This window comes from Pangasianodon hypophthalmus, chromosome 1 (genome assembly GCF_027358585.1).
Source record: "Pangasianodon hypophthalmus isolate fPanHyp1 chromosome 1, fPanHyp1.pri, whole genome shotgun sequence".
In the NCBI taxonomy this organism is placed as follows: Eukaryota; Metazoa; Chordata; class Actinopteri; order Siluriformes; family Pangasiidae; genus Pangasianodon; species Pangasianodon hypophthalmus.
In genome coordinates, this window is record NC_069710.1 from 18,549,825 (window position 1) to 18,566,867 (window position 17,043).

The 17,043-nt window shown below is 39.8% G+C and overlaps 1 protein-coding gene across 1 annotated transcript in view; it reads left to right on the top strand.

The window, feature by feature from the left end:
* dpyda.1 (dihydropyrimidine dehydrogenase a, tandem duplicate 1) overlaps positions 1–16,502 on the top strand; it is a 132,420-nt gene extending 115,918 nt beyond the window's left edge. Inside the window, exons 20-23 of the mRNA XM_026926535.3 lie at positions 4,469–4,648; positions 13,839–13,985; positions 14,117–14,257; positions 15,310–16,502. Of these exons, the coding sequence (XP_026782336.3) occupies positions 4,469–4,648; positions 13,839–13,985; positions 14,117–14,257; positions 15,310–15,480 (639 nt within the window). The 3' untranslated portion in view covers positions 15,481–16,502. The remainder of the gene's footprint in view (positions 1–4,468; positions 4,649–13,838; positions 13,986–14,116; positions 14,258–15,309) is intronic.
* The last annotated feature ends 541 nt before the right edge of the window (positions 16,503–17,043 follow it).

Consider the following 17,043-nt stretch of genomic DNA (forward strand, 5'->3'; position numbering starts at 1 on the left):
AAATGTATCTATTTTATGCAGGCAAAGTTTTAATTTGAAAATGTGGAGTTAAATGAATATCTCTAAACGTTAAATGTTGAAGGAAGATTGGAAAGTGTTTTCAAACTCTCCGTATCCTCAGTGGGTTGTGTCTAGGGAGTAATCAGTCAGAGAATCTGCATGCAAATTGAATCAATGTGAATAAATGCATCCACTATTTTTAAAATATGATTTAATGTTTCAGTAATGCCTCTCTGTCACCAACCTGTTAAGTCTCAACACTTGGGATCTGAGAGGCTTTTTTGCAATTCATCCAGAGACTCATCTTATGAATTAATATGAAAATGTAATTAAAGAATAAAAAATGGGCTCTTGATCGAATCATAATGCCTTCAATTACAAATTCACTGCCTTGAAAAGCTTCAATTTGTATTTCATCTTGCAAAATATAGCTTTCTTTCTTTTTTGACCGATTTTTGTTTGTCATTGATGAAAGCAAATATATTCTTGTTTAAGTTTTTAGCTGAGGATTAGTGATGTGAATTCTGGGTTGGATTAGGATGTAACTTGGAAGTCTGCAGTTTGTTTAGAAGATGTGGCACTTATTCAGTGATGCCTCAAAGGCCCACGGCTTTGTGAAATTGCTACTGCAAAATAACCAACACAGACAGCAGTAGCCTTTTATCATAGCCAAAGACTAAAGTATTACTTTTGATGGTAAAATAACACACTGTCTTGGTTCTCTGCAGTGTTTTATCCTGGAGGAAACGTTCACAAAAAGATATCATTTCCCTACACGCCTTTGGAATAATATATAAATAGTAAGCAAGACATTTATTGAAAAATAGCAGTACAAGAATGCAGTGTAATTGTATATGATACAATCAGGAAGTCTTGTAATCTGAATTGAAGGAACTTAAGTGGCTTGAATGGGAGAATCAACATTTTTTGGTCAGTAAGTACTCATAGTTCACTGTCTTTTTCAGTGTTAGAGACACTCATGCTATTGTCTGTAAGTAGTGATTGACGCTACACTACATCAAACATATTCTTCTTAGAACAAACAATATAATGAAGTCCATTCATATCCTGTATTGATTACTGTTGATTTTCTCCCAAGATCAAAGAGTTTTTTCACACTCTGAGTATTGAAGACCAGCTCTCTGGTCATACATTTGAGGCAGCTGTTCACCAAGACTCATTTTGATTATCATTCTCTTCCATTGCACACAAGATGTTTTTGCTGCGTATGTCTAGGACTGTAAGCTGGAAGAGCAAATGTTATCCACTTTTCAATCAATAACCTTTAGTTCTTTACCGAAAATGTTGCCATCAGCCTGTAGAGGATTTTGTAAAATATTTTTGACATGAAGTGTCTGCTTCAACACTGCCTTTCTATCAAATATTTGTTTATTTTTTTTGCAAAGAAGACAAGTCAACCAAGTGCCAAGTATGACGAAGCTATTGTAAAGGCTATTCTTCTTTAATACTACAAACTCATTTTGATATGTGTTCTCCTGTCTTAATGAGATTGAAGGCAGCAGTGAGAGCAAAATGTCAGTGTTGTCGCTGGCAAGTCTTTTGGGGCAGTGAAGCGGTATTTCACTAATGACTGAATCAGTTTAATCTTAATGATGCACGCGGCAATATCTCTCCATTTCAGTGCATGTAAACAGCTGTGAGTTGCAATAAAGGAGCCATCATCAGGTAGCAAAAATGACTTGTAGCCCAGAAAACATTCGTAATTCAGTTTGAAATGGCTAAGTGTCTCTGTAGAGAAGAAAAGATCAGAGAGGACAAAGCAAGCTTTTAACAAGCAGCATGTTCCACAGTTAAGATATTGATTGAAGAAGCACTACAAGCAGCGTTTCTATAGAGGAAAACAAAGGGAAAAGGTTATGCTCTTCCTTTAATTCACAAAATCTAGTAAATGGGGGTGGGGGGGGGCGCTGACTGGATTTTAGTGACAAAAGAAAGTAAAGAAAGTTCTACTTTCACTAACATTTAAAATGTATTCATCTCTGTTCACTTCTGATGTCCAGATGTGGTACCACACAGCAAGCATCTTTTACCTGTGAAGCAATATAAAATAACAGTGGCTAATAGTCTCTGCCATATTGGATATTATGCTCTAATCAAAAGGACAAGAGCTTCAAGCATAGTCATTTTAACATTTGGATGCCAAACTGAATTAATCTCTGTCTCTTTTGGGAAGACGGTGTTCTGCTAAATGCCAGAATTTTATCACTGGAAATAAAAGAGCTGACAAAGAGAGAGCATGTGGAGTGATCTAAAAGTGTCTGAGATCTCAGAAGGAGTTGAAATCAATGCCCAGCCACAGTTTTCAGAGTGGATAAAAAGGACCTGCTGCCTCAATTGCTTGGAAACCTCTTAGAAATTCTCACTTTGATTTATTTCAGGAGTCAGCTGCATTAGGATTAAATGCTCTGTAGCAGGGCATCACATCTTTGATGTTCCCAACTAAATGCACTAATGGACATATTTCTGCTCTCATATTTCTGCAAGGCTCAGAGTTCACAGTTCTAGTCTTGAGATCACACACTGTTCTGTTTGTCGTAATTAATAAATTAATTTGTACTAATTCGTGCATTTTTATGCATCGTTCTTTAAATGAGGTTGCAGTGCTTTTAACAGACTGCTGTTTTTTCTTTTTTAATAGATTTGTTCAACCTAAATATTAAAACTTTTGCAAAAAATATCTTTTGTAAATGTAATCAAATCCAAGCTCAATTACTCTAATCAGTCAAATGGTCATTTGGAGTGTTTGAAAACCCTTTTTTGCCATCTGCACTTGTGAAATGCGTGACTCATTCGAGGTTTTCTGCTGCTGTAATTACGGGCATGGCTAAATTACATATTTGACATCATATTTGTTTACATTAAATCAAGGTGAAATGTTATCAGATTTAATTGTTTATGGGTGTGTTTATATGATTTTTCTTTCTTTCTTTGTTGTGTTGTGTTGTGTTGAGAGACAGAAGGCTGGTGCAGCAGACCAGAGTAACATGTTTTATGCAAATCAGAATCCTAACAAAAAAAAAATCCTGTATCCGCAAGCCATACATGGGCAGCTGGAATAAATGGCTCCATTATCTCAGCATGTGCCATTCTGACTGAGATTTAATTTTTAAATACACTATTCACACAGCACAGCCATGGTTACATTCCAAAGAATCTGGGAGGATTGAGGAAATCTCAGATAAGAAATAGGAGGGAGGAGCCAGAGTGGTGTATAAGTCAGAAGTCAGCTGTGAACATTTTCTGTGTAGCTGCGAGTTAATCCTGTGAAACGTAGCGCTTAGCCGTCACGAGCCGATGTCAGATCGGTGATGGTTCTGGGAGATAAGCGTGTGTTATCTGTTGCTTTACCACTTCCTGTGGCTGCCGTCTGAAGTGGCACAGACACGGACACAAAGGCACAGGTCCCGCTTCCTCATGCAAATTACCCTCGCTAAGCCCAGAGTATAAGAGCCAATCGAAGGGGGTTCAAAATGAGCAATAGTATACTTGATTAGTTTCTTAAGCTGAGTTTTATCAGACTCACCTTTTCACACAAGTGTAAGGGAAGCATTTAATAGGTTTCTATAATGGTAATCTGTAGAATCTCAGGATGCTTCCGGCTTCTGCCTGTTATTTTTGGTCCAAAAGTCTTAAATCGTGTGTGTCTATGAAATCGTGTGTGTCTATGTGTCTCTATGTGTGTCTGTGTCTTTGTGTGACTGCATGTGTTTGTATGTGTATGTGTGTGTCTTTGTGTGGGTGTGTTTTAATTTCATAGATTGGGAACATATATCAACACAGGAGATTGAAATGTAATGGCTTGGGACTGCGATTGCTGTAGTGGCTTTGGGGCTGCAGTTGCCACGAGCACCTTCATACTCAGGACTCCATCAGTGGACAGTAGATAGATTTTAACCAACCGGACTTCTTGCAAAAACTGTGATGAATTTACTGGTTGCACAATTGCACTATTCGTCCATATAGTACACAATAATAGAAGGGATTTATTTATAATTGCACTATCCATTGCACCCAGATGAGGATGAGTTCCCTTTTGAGCCTGGTTCCTCTCAAGGTTTCTTCCTCATATTGTCTCAGGGAGTTTTTTCTTGCCACCGTCGCCACTGGCTTGCTCATTAGGGATCAATTCACATATTTACAATATATTTTTTTGTGTGTGTGAATCCATTTATTTCTGTAAAGCTGCTTTGTGACAATGTCCATTGTTAAAAGCGCTATAGAAATAAAATTGAATTGAATTGAATTGAAATGTCTGACAGTTTTGACTTTGTCCGCATTTTTTTTTTTTTTTTTAACTTAAAGAGCCAAAATGTTTTCTTTTGGTTACCAACGTGTAGGCATAACATTAATTAGCTGCATTAATAATTATGTCAATGGAATAAGGATTATAAGGTGTGTGCGTGTGTGTGTGTGTGTGTGTGTGTGTGTGTGTGTGTGTTATGTGCAGGTCTGCAGTGCTGTACAGAATCAGGATTTTACAGTGATAGAGGACTACTGCATGGGACTGAAAGCTCTGCTCTATCTAAAGAGCATTGAGGAGCTGTGGGACTGGGATGGTCAGTCTCCCCCCACTGTCCGCCACCAGAAAGGCAAACCTGTGCCCACTCTGCAAGAGCTGCTGGGGAAGGTAAGTGACTAATGGCCATTTTAAAACCCTCTGCTCCCGCCTATTATCCCCACTCTAGCCTTTACACCTGTTTTTACCATTCTCTCTGCATTATTCTCTTTTATTATAGGCCTTTGACTGGCCATTAGTAGTAACACCAGTAATTCCAGAGCAGACAGTCTAGGTACTCATTAATGCAGCATTGGCATTATAGCTGTGGACTTGCATCTATCCATTTATGTTACTTTGTTATTACAGGGCAGAAATTCGCATAATTGCAGTGCTGTCCAAAGCACAAAGTGGCCACTTCCATGGTAAAGATATTTTATTTAGCAGCAGAGGAGTTAGGGAATTGATGGAGAGCAGAGGTCAGTTTTTATGGCGCTGTATTACAGTACATCTGTGAAAAAAAAGAAGGAAGCCTTTCAGGGAAAATTACCATAATCTTAAACTAATGAAGCGCAGGTCACAGCTTGTCAGCTAATAAAAGCAATAATAGCAGTGAAGAACCACAAATGTCAAGAGCTATTGGGAAGGGGCACAGTTTGCTATGAGATCTAATCTAAAATCTGAAATACAAAAAAAGAGTTTTCTTTGAGTTGCAGGAAAAATAATTGGTTTACTTTTAAGGATGCAAGTGCCCCCTCTCCTTTTTTTCCCTTTTAACTCAACATTTACATAACAATAGCATCACAATAAGTGAGTATCTGAAAATGAGATTGGACAAAAGCACCCTTTCCGCACATCCATTGGCTTGTATTTTGCATGTTCATTCTACCTTAGGTAATCTACCTTATTATTTGCCGACCAAGAAATACTAGGCAACATGTAAATGAGGAAAACTTCAGTAAACTCTTTTGAAAGCAGAGCATTAGAGGCCTTTATCAGATCACAGCATTCCTGCTAATATACCAGTGCAGGGACAGCTTTGAAGCCCGCATGCTTTTAAATGCACCAGTAGCGCCTTCACAGTCTCTGACGGCAGGACATCTCACTAAGTCGACGTGCAATAGTTTAAATGCTAATGCCAGACGAGTGGCAGAGAATGAGGAAATAAATGAGCAGGAAGCAGGCAATATCAGAGGAGTGATAAGTCTAAGTCATTTTCATGCCAAACGGGACATTTTTGCCAGAGTCACTGGCACACTGACAACAATAGCGATGTGGCGCTGTGTGAGCAGAGGGAGTGGCGTTTCAGATTGAGGCAGCTTGTAGAAACATCAGCACAGACACAGCTTCAGGCAGCAGACAACTGGATCCACTCATATGTTTGAAAGTGCAGTGATACACAGGAGGAAAAAGCCACTCAGACCCTCACAGGGTCACTGTGAGGACCACGCCACATCCAGACTTTAAGTGCGAGCTATGATAGTAACGCTCTCGAGTTCCTGTATCACCACAATATACTTCTGCTAGTATAAACTCCAGAGCCACTGAACTGCCACCAGAGGTCATGTCATTGTCCTTTCAGATGCCATTTTTCATTATTCCAGTAGTTTCTTTTTTGTGAAGGAAAAAAAGAGACACACAATTGAGGTTGTCTTTAAGTCCAGATTATATAGAGAAGATGTTGTGAAATAGGCTGAGGGGCTTGAGATATTGCCTGTCAGCTCCTGTCCTCTATCAGCCCCTGCTGAAGCCCTGACTGTGGCCGTGATTGACAGCTCACCTGTGTGAAAGTTTGCAGGGACTGAGAGAGGAAAGTATCTGCACAGACATACTTCATCTACAGCACCAGACAGGAAAGACAAAAAAATTGACTGTGTCAAACAAAAGCTAGAAGTTGAGAGGGAGGGAAGGACATTTCCACTTTAAGTGCACATGGTGGAGGAGAGAAGCTGGAGAATAAGTGAGTGAATATGAGGCAGGCTAGCAGGAAAAGGCAGTCTGATAGCTCTATAACTCAAGCTATGAAACGAGAGAGCGAGAGGCTGAGTGCATGTCACTGTCATGGCAATTCACAGGAATGGCAGTTGATAAAGGGGAGCCTAAAGCAGAGCTCAGCTAAAGACATATTTTCTCTCTCTTTGTTTAATGTAGGCAGTCAGAGTGCTGTCTCAAGCGGGGAGACTCTGTGGTGAACGTTGCTAGCTCAAGGGATGAGCAGAATATCGTTGATGTCTAAGTGAGCTATTCCATTTGGGGTTTTCACACACAGTGGGCCAGCAGTAATGCAGCATGTCCAATAAAAAGCAGCAGATCTGAGCTCATTGTACTGCATGTGTAGCAAAGTGGTTCCTGCTATCACTGCAGTATGAACTGTAGGCTACATTCTTGTTCCTACATGAGGCACATGGCTGTTCCTCGAGTAGTGCTATCTCCTGAAGACTGGGAGGCCAGAAAAGAAGGTTCCCACTGGCTTTAAAAGAGCACTGCAGCTCACCAGTGTGTGGGAACATGGAGGAACAGACATTGCCCCAAAGTCCTGCCTGCAACCATACCCCACCCCAGTGCTGCTGTCCAAACGCTCCAAACACAGGATGGGAGAATGGGCATGCTGAGAGGCAGCCAGCAAGTGGGGGCATGGGGGCTCTTTAATAGCAGTTTGGCTGGCTGTGTGGTGCCATGCTGCCTGGCAGGCATGTGGTGGTAATGAAGCCTTCAGCCAGCCCGCTTTCCCCGCCTCAGTCAGCAGCCACAGCTTGGCCCTCATGCTTTGTTAGGAATGGAGTAGCTGGAGCAGATGGAGTGTGTGTGTGTGTGTGTGTGTGTGTGTGTGTGTGTGTGTAAAGTTATGTACTGTATATGTAGAAATATGTGTAAATGTGAGAATCAAATATATTTCTATATATTTATATATAAACATATTTCTATACTTCATATTAACTTCTTATGTCCTGATTTTAAGTAATGTTTTTACGGGTGACAAATTAAAAGAGAACAACAATATACACTCACCAAGCACTTTATTAGGAACACTTGTACACTTACTCATTCATGCAATTATCTAATCACCCAATCGTGTGGCAGCAGTGCAGTACATAAAACCATGCACATACAGGCCAGCAGCTTCAGTTAATGTTCACACCAACCATCAGAATGGGGAAGAAATGTGATTTTGACTGTGCCATGATTGTTGGTGCCAGATTGGCTGGTTTGAGTATTTCTATAACTGCTGATCTCCTGCGATTTTCAGGCACAGCAGTCTCTAGAGTTTACTCAGAGTGGTGCAGCAAAGAAAAAACAGACTGGTTCGAGCTGACTGAAAGGCTACAGTAACCACTCTGTACAATTGTGTTGAGCAGAAAAGGATCTCAGAACGCACACTGTGTCAAACCTTGAGCAGATGGGCTACAACAGCAGAAGACTACGTCAGGTTCCGCTTCTGTCAGCCAAGAACAGAAAGCTGAGGCTGCAGTGGGAACAGGCTCACCAAAACTGGACAGTTGAAGACTGGAAAAACGTAGCCAGGTCTGATGAATCTTGATTTCTGCTGAGGCACACAGGGTCAGAATTTGGCACCAAATGCATGGACCCAACCTGTCTTGTGTCAACAGTCCAGGCTGGTGGAGGTGGTGTAATGGTGTGGGGAATGTTTTCTTGGCACACTTTGACCCATTAATACCAATCAATCATAGCTTGAATGCCACAGTCTGTTTGAGTGTGCATCCCTTGTGCATCCCTTCATGGCCACAGTTTGCCTTCTAATTTGTCTTCTAATGGCTACTTCCAGCATGATAATGCACCATGTCACAAAGCAAAAGTCATCTCAAACTCGTTTCATTTCAATGAGTTCAGTGTTCTTCAGTGGTCTTCCCAGTCACCGGATCTGAATCCAATAGAACACCTTTGGGATGTAGTAGAACAGGAGCTTCGCAGAATGAAAGTGCACCTGAAAAATCTGCAGGAATTGCATGATGCAATCATATCAGCATGGACCAGAATCTCAAAGGAGTGTTTCCAACATCTTGTGGAATCCATGCCATGAAGAATTGAGGCTGATTCGAGAGCAAAGGGAGGCCCTACACTGTATTAGTATAGTGTTCCTAATAAAGTGCTCAGTGAGTGTATAGTGTTTAGGTAAGACATTGGGCTGCCATCACGGACCTATCATCTACATGTATGCAACTGTGCTGGAGGGATGAAACATCAATCTTCCGTAAGATATTCCCACAGTTGATGTTTTGATGATGATGTTGCGTATGATTTACATTATTTTTATGCTCATTAAGGCGTTCACTGAACCCTCTTGCTCTGTGAATACTGAAATTGTGCACATTTTAGCCTTATCGAGACGTTAGCATTAACTACAGGCTTAAACATTGTTTTGAAAATTACACGTTGTGCGTGCACATGGGGAAGAGTTTGACCAAAACAAAGTTGTGTCTCACTCGTTCGTTTCTGACCTTGAGCTTAAATAAGTTTTCACAGTTTGTTGTAACCACAGTATCTCACAGTGACATACATGTTTTGGGCTGCAAATGTAGGAAAAAAATGAATGCCTTTGGGGAGCAAAATTAAACCTATAAATATGGTGTTATGAAATAATTAACTTTGAAGCCATGGGGAGGCCACAAAAAAAATTATATATATATATATATATATATATATATATATATATATATATATATATATATATATATATATATATATATATATTATTTTGTGTGCTCACAGGAACTCAGAGCTGAGAATAGAGAATTTTAGAAGAGAATAGAGAAGAGAATTTTATATGGCACATTAATTATTACAATAAAATTATGAACTACACTTACACTCACTTAAGTGAGTGGTAACCATAGCAAACGAGTTCATTTTCTTTAGATGGTTTTCTGGTGACACTGTGTACAGTTTATGAGAAAACAAAAAAAAATGTGCACCCACAAAGGTGTGAACTGCACACAGGTTATTTCAATGAACTTGGCTGCCTAGAAATTCAGTTTAAGCACCTGTATAGCATTGTTCGGAATATGTAGAACTTTCCTCGCTTTACTGGCATAACTTTTGAACTTTGAATATATCCAAAGAGTATTTACTATATAAATTAATTTCTCATAAATATTGTCAGAATAATGTGTTGCTTTTTATCCTATATTGCATTAACAGCAGTGTCTCTTTTCCTGTACGGATCCACATTTGTTGTATCATTATGGGCCGAGAAACAGAGACACTACTTTCAAACTCATAATCCACTGTCCCATCTTTTAATCCAAAAGCCCAATTAAGATTATTTTATGTGACATATGGAATCATTAGTTTGTGAAGCTGTGAGTAGGCGAGGTAGACCTGTGGAAAACTGTTTAGAGAATTGCTTTAGTGCATATGAGATGGGAGAGGAGTCAGCAAGCCTATTAGCCTGGCCACAGTGAAGATGTACAGTTATTGTCATCGGTGTGGGCCTGCTGGATGGATTTGCCTGAACATATCAGGCCCCAGAGACAAGGCTGCTGGTGTTGGGCTGGATGAGAACCCTCTACTGTTAGTGTATCAGCCTGTATAGAGAAGAACTAATGGTGCATTATACTGCATGCTATATAATAGAAAAAAAACTAAACCTTTGATTATAACTTAAAGCTGACTATTTATTTTCCTTCCATTCATTTGGCTTCATCCATAAGCCCAAATTGTGTTTTGTTGGATTTCTTTTTCACAAATTACCTTTTATGTGTAGGGATACAAATGATGACTATTAGGACAGTTTGGGAAGATTATTAAGTCACTGCTGAATTAAATTGTAATTTAATAGTGGGTTTGTATAATGCAGGGAATTTGAGAGGTGAAACAGGTTGCCCCACTTCTCCTCCAGTACTAATTTCCTGTCTGCTAAATGGGGCTCTGCACTGACAGTTATTCATGTCAAACAGCAAAACTCTCTCATTTATTATCACAGATGCACCCAATGGGTTATTTGTTGTCTTCGCTACCTCACACCCTAGATTTACAAGTTTGCTTTGGGAGGAGGGCAGAGCAAAGAAGAAACACAATGACAATTCAAACTGATGACAGTTTGTATGTGTGTGTGTGTGTGTGTGTGTGTGTGTGTGTGTGTCGTTTGTCTATGCATGTGCGTGTTGAGGAAACATGGCATCCAATTAGGAGAGTCTGCGTGGTAGCTGAAGGCATGGGCTTGGCAGACAGGGTATTCCATACCACCCAGTACCTTTCATTAAAGCAGACACAGCTCACCGGCTCAGGCAACTTTTAAACAGAGGCTGCTGAATTATTACACAACAAATAGGGGCTATCATGCAGAACATGAGGAAAGCAGGGAGAGGCTGCTGTGTCTTAATGAGCCAAAGTGAGTGTCTTCCTACTTTGTGCCATGCCTACTACTGAGTTTGACTAGTCTGATGTCTCACTGGGAATTCCACCCCTCTCTTTCTGTCTCTCTCGCTCTCTGTAGTTTCTGCTGATAGGCCTTTGAGTGTAATATACTTTTCATGTCCCGTAATGGTTGCAGGCAGAGGACAGGTAAAGAAGAAGAAAGAACTGTATTGTGGGTGAATTAGGAATTTGTGCTGTCTGGTTGAATTAATTAGGACTGAACACTATAAATCCAAGTTTCATCATTAATTATTGAGCTCTGTTATAGTCTCACATGATTATTATGCTTCAGGGTTGTTTAGGATTTTCCTTCTTAGATTTATAACTGGTTATTTTTCTCTAATGACAATGATTTTTTAAAGGAGTAACTATATTTGATTAACTTTCTGGAAAAAAAAAATACTGTTTTTGTAACTTCTATCACAGCATCCACACACAGGATAAAGATACATGTATATTGTCTAATACAGTATGTGACTTACTAGCGTGCATAGGAAGATTTGGATCTGGATTTTAAAATGGATGTGATGTTATTTGTTGCTCTAAAATGGAAAAAAAATATTTATCAATAAGAGATTATCTACATTATTATCATCTACATCTGGATTTCTGTAAAGCTGCTTTTTGACATATTCTGTTGTTGAGTCCTCCAACTCTAAACTGACAGATTTTATTTAATCTTTAAATAATATTAGCCTCCTTCATGCCTGCTAAAATGTTACCTTATTCCCCCTTTTTCCCCCCAAGTTGAAATTCTCTATGCTTCTCTATATTAAAACGAGCTTATACCCAAAACATTTAGTGAGGATGACTAATCTTCAACACTGCAGTACAATGCATTAAGGATTTCTGCCAATTACATATTGAAATAATACTGACACTGAAACAGCCTTTGTTAGTTTTTTGCAAGTAGAACGAAGGGCATTTCAGCTGTGTGGCTTCAGATAATGCTCTCATTAGGAGCTGTAGTAACTCACCGTGCCAACTCTGTATTTGTCCAGGCTTATGAAGACTAGTTCGCTTTAATGGTGGCACGGTTTTCTGGATCGCAGTTTTAGAAGATTTTTCAACAAGGAAGCATCTGCAAATACAGAAAAAACAAACAGTATTCATAACCATGTGTGTTTCAACTAGTTGGCCTGTCCTGCTGTGCCCTCCCACCAGGGCGGATGAATCGAAATAGAACTGCTCGACCTGGTGTGTGTGATTGCGTTTTTTACACAAGCACAGCACCACGTCCTGCTGCCGCAGCTGCTTGCCCCTTACGCCCACTATTTTCACGAAGCGTAGGCCAACCCCCATCCTCAGCAGGCTGAAGACAAACTGCCAGCCAGCCGACCCGTAATTCCTCTTTCCTCCGTCCTGGGCAGCAGCATGTGGAAACAGTCATGAATATATGGTAATCTGGGGGAATCACGATGAGCAGGTATATCTGCACGTAAGCACACACTAGAAGATGCAGTGCTGCAGTGAAATCTGTCGGCTCCTCTTCAGCTCTGGGTTCCTGCCGATGAGCAGCTGTGTGTGACGATAATGGGGTGACTGGGTGAAGCTCACGTCAAATTACCTCGCCATGAATCGCACAAGATAGAGAGTGGATCGGGAAGAGGGGCTATAGAGGGAGTTAGGGAGGAGAGAATTGGATGAGGGAAAAGCCAGATTGAAAGAGAAGGCATTAATTTCACATTTGCATGGATTCCATTACTGTTGATCTTATTAGGCATGAGGCAGCAGTGCTGTGATCAGTCTTGTAGGTTGAGAAGGGGGGGTGGCAGAGCATACACTGATGCAGGATAAAGCTGAATCTCATTCTTCTGACTTCTCTCTTCTAATGTTTCCTCACAAATACATGCATTATTTGGTCTATGGGTATAGAGGCTCCCATGATGCACTATTAGACACCTAGCAATTGAACAAAAGGACAATTTTGCTGTATGTACTTTATGCAGTAAAGTGAGCAATACTGTCTCTCAGGTGAAAATAATTCACTTCTACAGCTCTGCATGATAATGAACACCTGTATAAGAGAGTATGATAAGTGCATATAGTTACAGTGTTGCTTATCAGATCACCTCTTTGGAATAACACTGAGTGCAATAGCCTGCAGACACCACTTTGCATGAGCAGGGAATCCCTTCTCTTCTCGGCACGGTAACGTCTTAACTCTGAATGGCAGATGAATATTTTTGCAAATATATTGCATGATTTTACAGTACAGGGCTTTCAAAAGATAGAAATGCACTAAACCAAGGAAATTACCTAGCATGACCAGTAATAACATTCATTTCCCTTTTTATGCACAAACAGTCTGTAGACATAATAGAGATAATATTTGATGTAACGTTTTTTTTTTTTTTTCCAGCATTAAAATGTATTCTCTGCATGCAGTATATGAGCAGTTTTTCAGACTCATCCCTACATGCAATGAAATGAGTGATGTCTCAGGTTGCTAGGCCTTTAAATCATTATATTTACCAAAGGATCTCATTGATTTTCAGTGATGAAAATCGGTAGCCACTCCTCAAAAAAAAAAAGGGCGCGCTGGGGCTTTAATGTAGTCAGGCCAGTCGGCTTTGAGCTTTTATTCGCTTCTTCCCGGTGTTTGTTTTTCTCTGATGCACTAATGAGGGAAGCAGCATTGATGCTTTAGTTCACATGGTATCTAAAGCCCAATGACTCAGTAATTACAAGAAAGCGTAAACACCAGAGAATGCACACCACTGGATTAAAGTCAGATAAAGACAAATATTTAAATAAGATGCAGAATATATAGAAGAGACTAGAAAATATTGTATTTAATACTGGCGATGAATAGTTTGCCAGCTTCCAACTATTTAGAAAACACTAAAGAATTTGATTTTTTTTTATTATGGATTTTTGGTTGGTAGGTTTTGTTTTTTGTATTAAATTATTAAGTTTGAGTTTGAGTTATGTTTCACCTTCCCAGAAATTGCCAAATTTTGGTCCATATCTTGAGGAGAGGAAGCTGGCCATAGCAAACAACAGAGAGAAGCTAAGAGATCTCAAAGACAACACACCTCCTTCCACTGGCTCAAGAATTAACAGCCCTAAGAAACCTGTGCCAGCTGTTAAAGTAAGAGTTTATTTACACCTCTCAATCCATGATCTCTATTGCTTTTGAATGACAAGGCATTATGGTGTAAAACCGAAGGTTTTATTTTGGCCTTATGTATTGCATTGCACTTATTTGTCCTCTGTGGTCAGGATGTGATAGCCCGAGCTCTGAAGCACATTGGAGCATACCAGGAGCTGAACAACCAGGAGCAAGTGCAGGCTCTCATAGATGAAGAGATGTGCATCAACTGTGGAAAGTGTTACATGACCTGCAACGACTCTGGATACCAGGTGCCTGCATCCATCCACCCACCCACCCACACACAGACACACACACACACACAAACACACAAACACACACAGACATACTTGTACACACTCTCACAAAAACACACACCGCCTGAATGACTGTAGCAACACAAACCCACAGCCCAGAGCCTCTGGCCATAACCTTTTCCCTTTTCACCCCTATCTGGCTCGCGCTTTCGTTTTTGTTTTTTTTTTTTTTCCACCACAGCTACATAGCCCCTAGCTGCAGAGAGAGATCATTACCCTGTTTCTGCTCCTGCATTTCAGCAGCCAGTACTGAGATGATTCTGGCCAGCTCAGAATTTTACATTTAACGTTCAGCTCAATGCTGAAACAAACAATTAAAAGTGGGTGAGGAGCTTCTCGGGCCCACTCACCAGAGCCTAAAAGCACCTCATTATCCAGCCTTGTTTTCTAAGCAAAGCCACTGATGCATATGAGCATCTCTGCCTTGACTCATAGAGGAACACAGGATGGGACAGCTGTGACAGTTTTATTAAAGTATTTGTCTCCGCTTTCTCCTGCTTTCTGTTGCTAAATAAATGTCTCCTACAATTTATCATAAGGGTATTGATGAAGTAGTGAGCCAGTTTTTTCAATGCAGTAATTGTTCATTGTGACACTCATTGTCGGTGAATGGATCTCTGAGAGGGATTACATGTTATTAATGGTTTCTAATAAAGAGGGACGTTTATCAGCATAATGTGTCATGATCAAATAGGTGGCCCAGCATTAAATGCAAAATATCACACTTAAGCAATGATTGTATTCCACAGATGATTGAAAAGGCTCTGGTATTTTGAATTTCAATCATCCCATACAGTGTTTTACAAAACAAGTGCACTAGATTTCATGAAGAGTCCATAGTTTGGATAGGAACTATGGATAGGAAGGGTAGTAGTTCTGTTTGGCTCTGTTGAACATATGGAAGTGCATGTGTTGTTAAGTGTCCATTGGTTGCTCCATGGTGCCCCATGCTGAGGGTATAATGATTCTAATCTAATCGTGTGTGTGCTCCCCTTTATCTCTGGCAGGCCATTACGTTTGACCCTGAGACCCATTTGCCTGTGGTTCAGGACAGCTGCACCGGCTGCACTCTATGCTTCAGCGTCTGTCCCATCATCGACTGCATCCAAATGGTTACCAGGACAACGCCCTATGTGCCAAATAGAGGCCTCCCTCAAGCCATCATGCCTGTATGCTGAATGAAAGAAGAGAAAGAGACAGGAAAGAGAGAAAGAGTATGAGGAAGAATAAAAAAAAAAAAAAAAAAAGAATCACCAAATGTCTACATCAGAGCATTGATTTCAGTACATAATTGCGGGGTGAAAAATGACCTATGTTGTAAGGGAGGGGGGAGCAAATAATTAGTTTTGAGAAATAATTGCCTTATATTCTGAAGCCAATTATCCAGAAATAATCGCACAGGCAAAAATACTTGCGTTATTTCAAAACAATAGCAGGGCAGCGTGTTGTCGTGGAGTTCATTCGCTCCTCTTCGTCAGGGCTGTGCTAATGAGAATGAAGAGGGACAATTCAAATTATGGATGTTCATGATGATGCAGGGAGCCCATGCCACCACTGCATGCTGCGTCTCCCAGCAAAACATAGTGACAGTACATCCTGTAAGCTCACTGGTCAAATAAGACATTCTTTAAACAGGAAATGGTCAGATATACAAGTGACTGTAATAAAGACAGACAAGTATTGAATACTATGATGTGCAAACATTTATAACATATATAATAACATATGTTCTGTTGTCCTCTTGTTTTCAGTTTTACACCAACATGTACAAATGTTCAAACAAGCACAGCTCCTTTTGAAGCTTTGATTAGTAAGTGGTTATTCTGAGAGCCAGCCTGCTTGTGTTATACTGTGAACGCCATGCAGAAAGGTCACCGTTGACTGGTTCCAGATCATTAGATATGAAGACTAGCTGTGATTCATTCTAGACCCTAAAGGTCAGCTCTGACCACTTTTATCTCAATAAATCCTCACTGCTCCGGGTTGCAATGCTTTATGCAACTGTTCCGTGTCAGCACTACAAAATGTTATTGCACAGGAACAGGATGTGTCAATGAGCTGTCACAAGGAAGGGCTGTGAGTTATTTCATTTATTTATCTGGCTGCGAACAGAGTGACACAGTATTTCAGATTATATCTGTATTACAAATAGAATGTGAGTACTGAAATTTGACTACTAATTAAAGCAATTTTTAAATCATCCCACGTTTATCTGTATTATCATTCATAGAAAAGCATTTATCACAATGATACTGATGTTACGGATGTTTCCGTGGTTTTGAGTTTGAGAAAGTCATGCGTTTCATATTTATTTATTTTGCATGATAGTAGGAAATTCCCACCAGCACAGTGTTAACACAGATTAATGGAGGTTAATGATTTCATCCAACAAATCTGCAACAAATACAGAGCATTCAAAGAACTCTCCAGAGAATAAATCTTGGCATTATTGTAGGTACACTGAAAAACATATTGGAGTGCAGTTTACTCAAGAAAAGTGTAGTAACAATTTCCACACATAATGTCCTAGTAAATTTAACTAAGCACATTTAAGTAAGATTTACATGGCACCAAGGATTACTCTCATAAAAAATGTAAGAAAATGTAACTTTTTTAATTAGTAAATTTTACTCAAACTTGAATTAAATGGTTAACATTTGTACAAATTAAACAAGTAAATAAATTTAACAAATCATTTATTATTGTTACTACTTACCTGCAGTCACCACCTTTAATGGTTT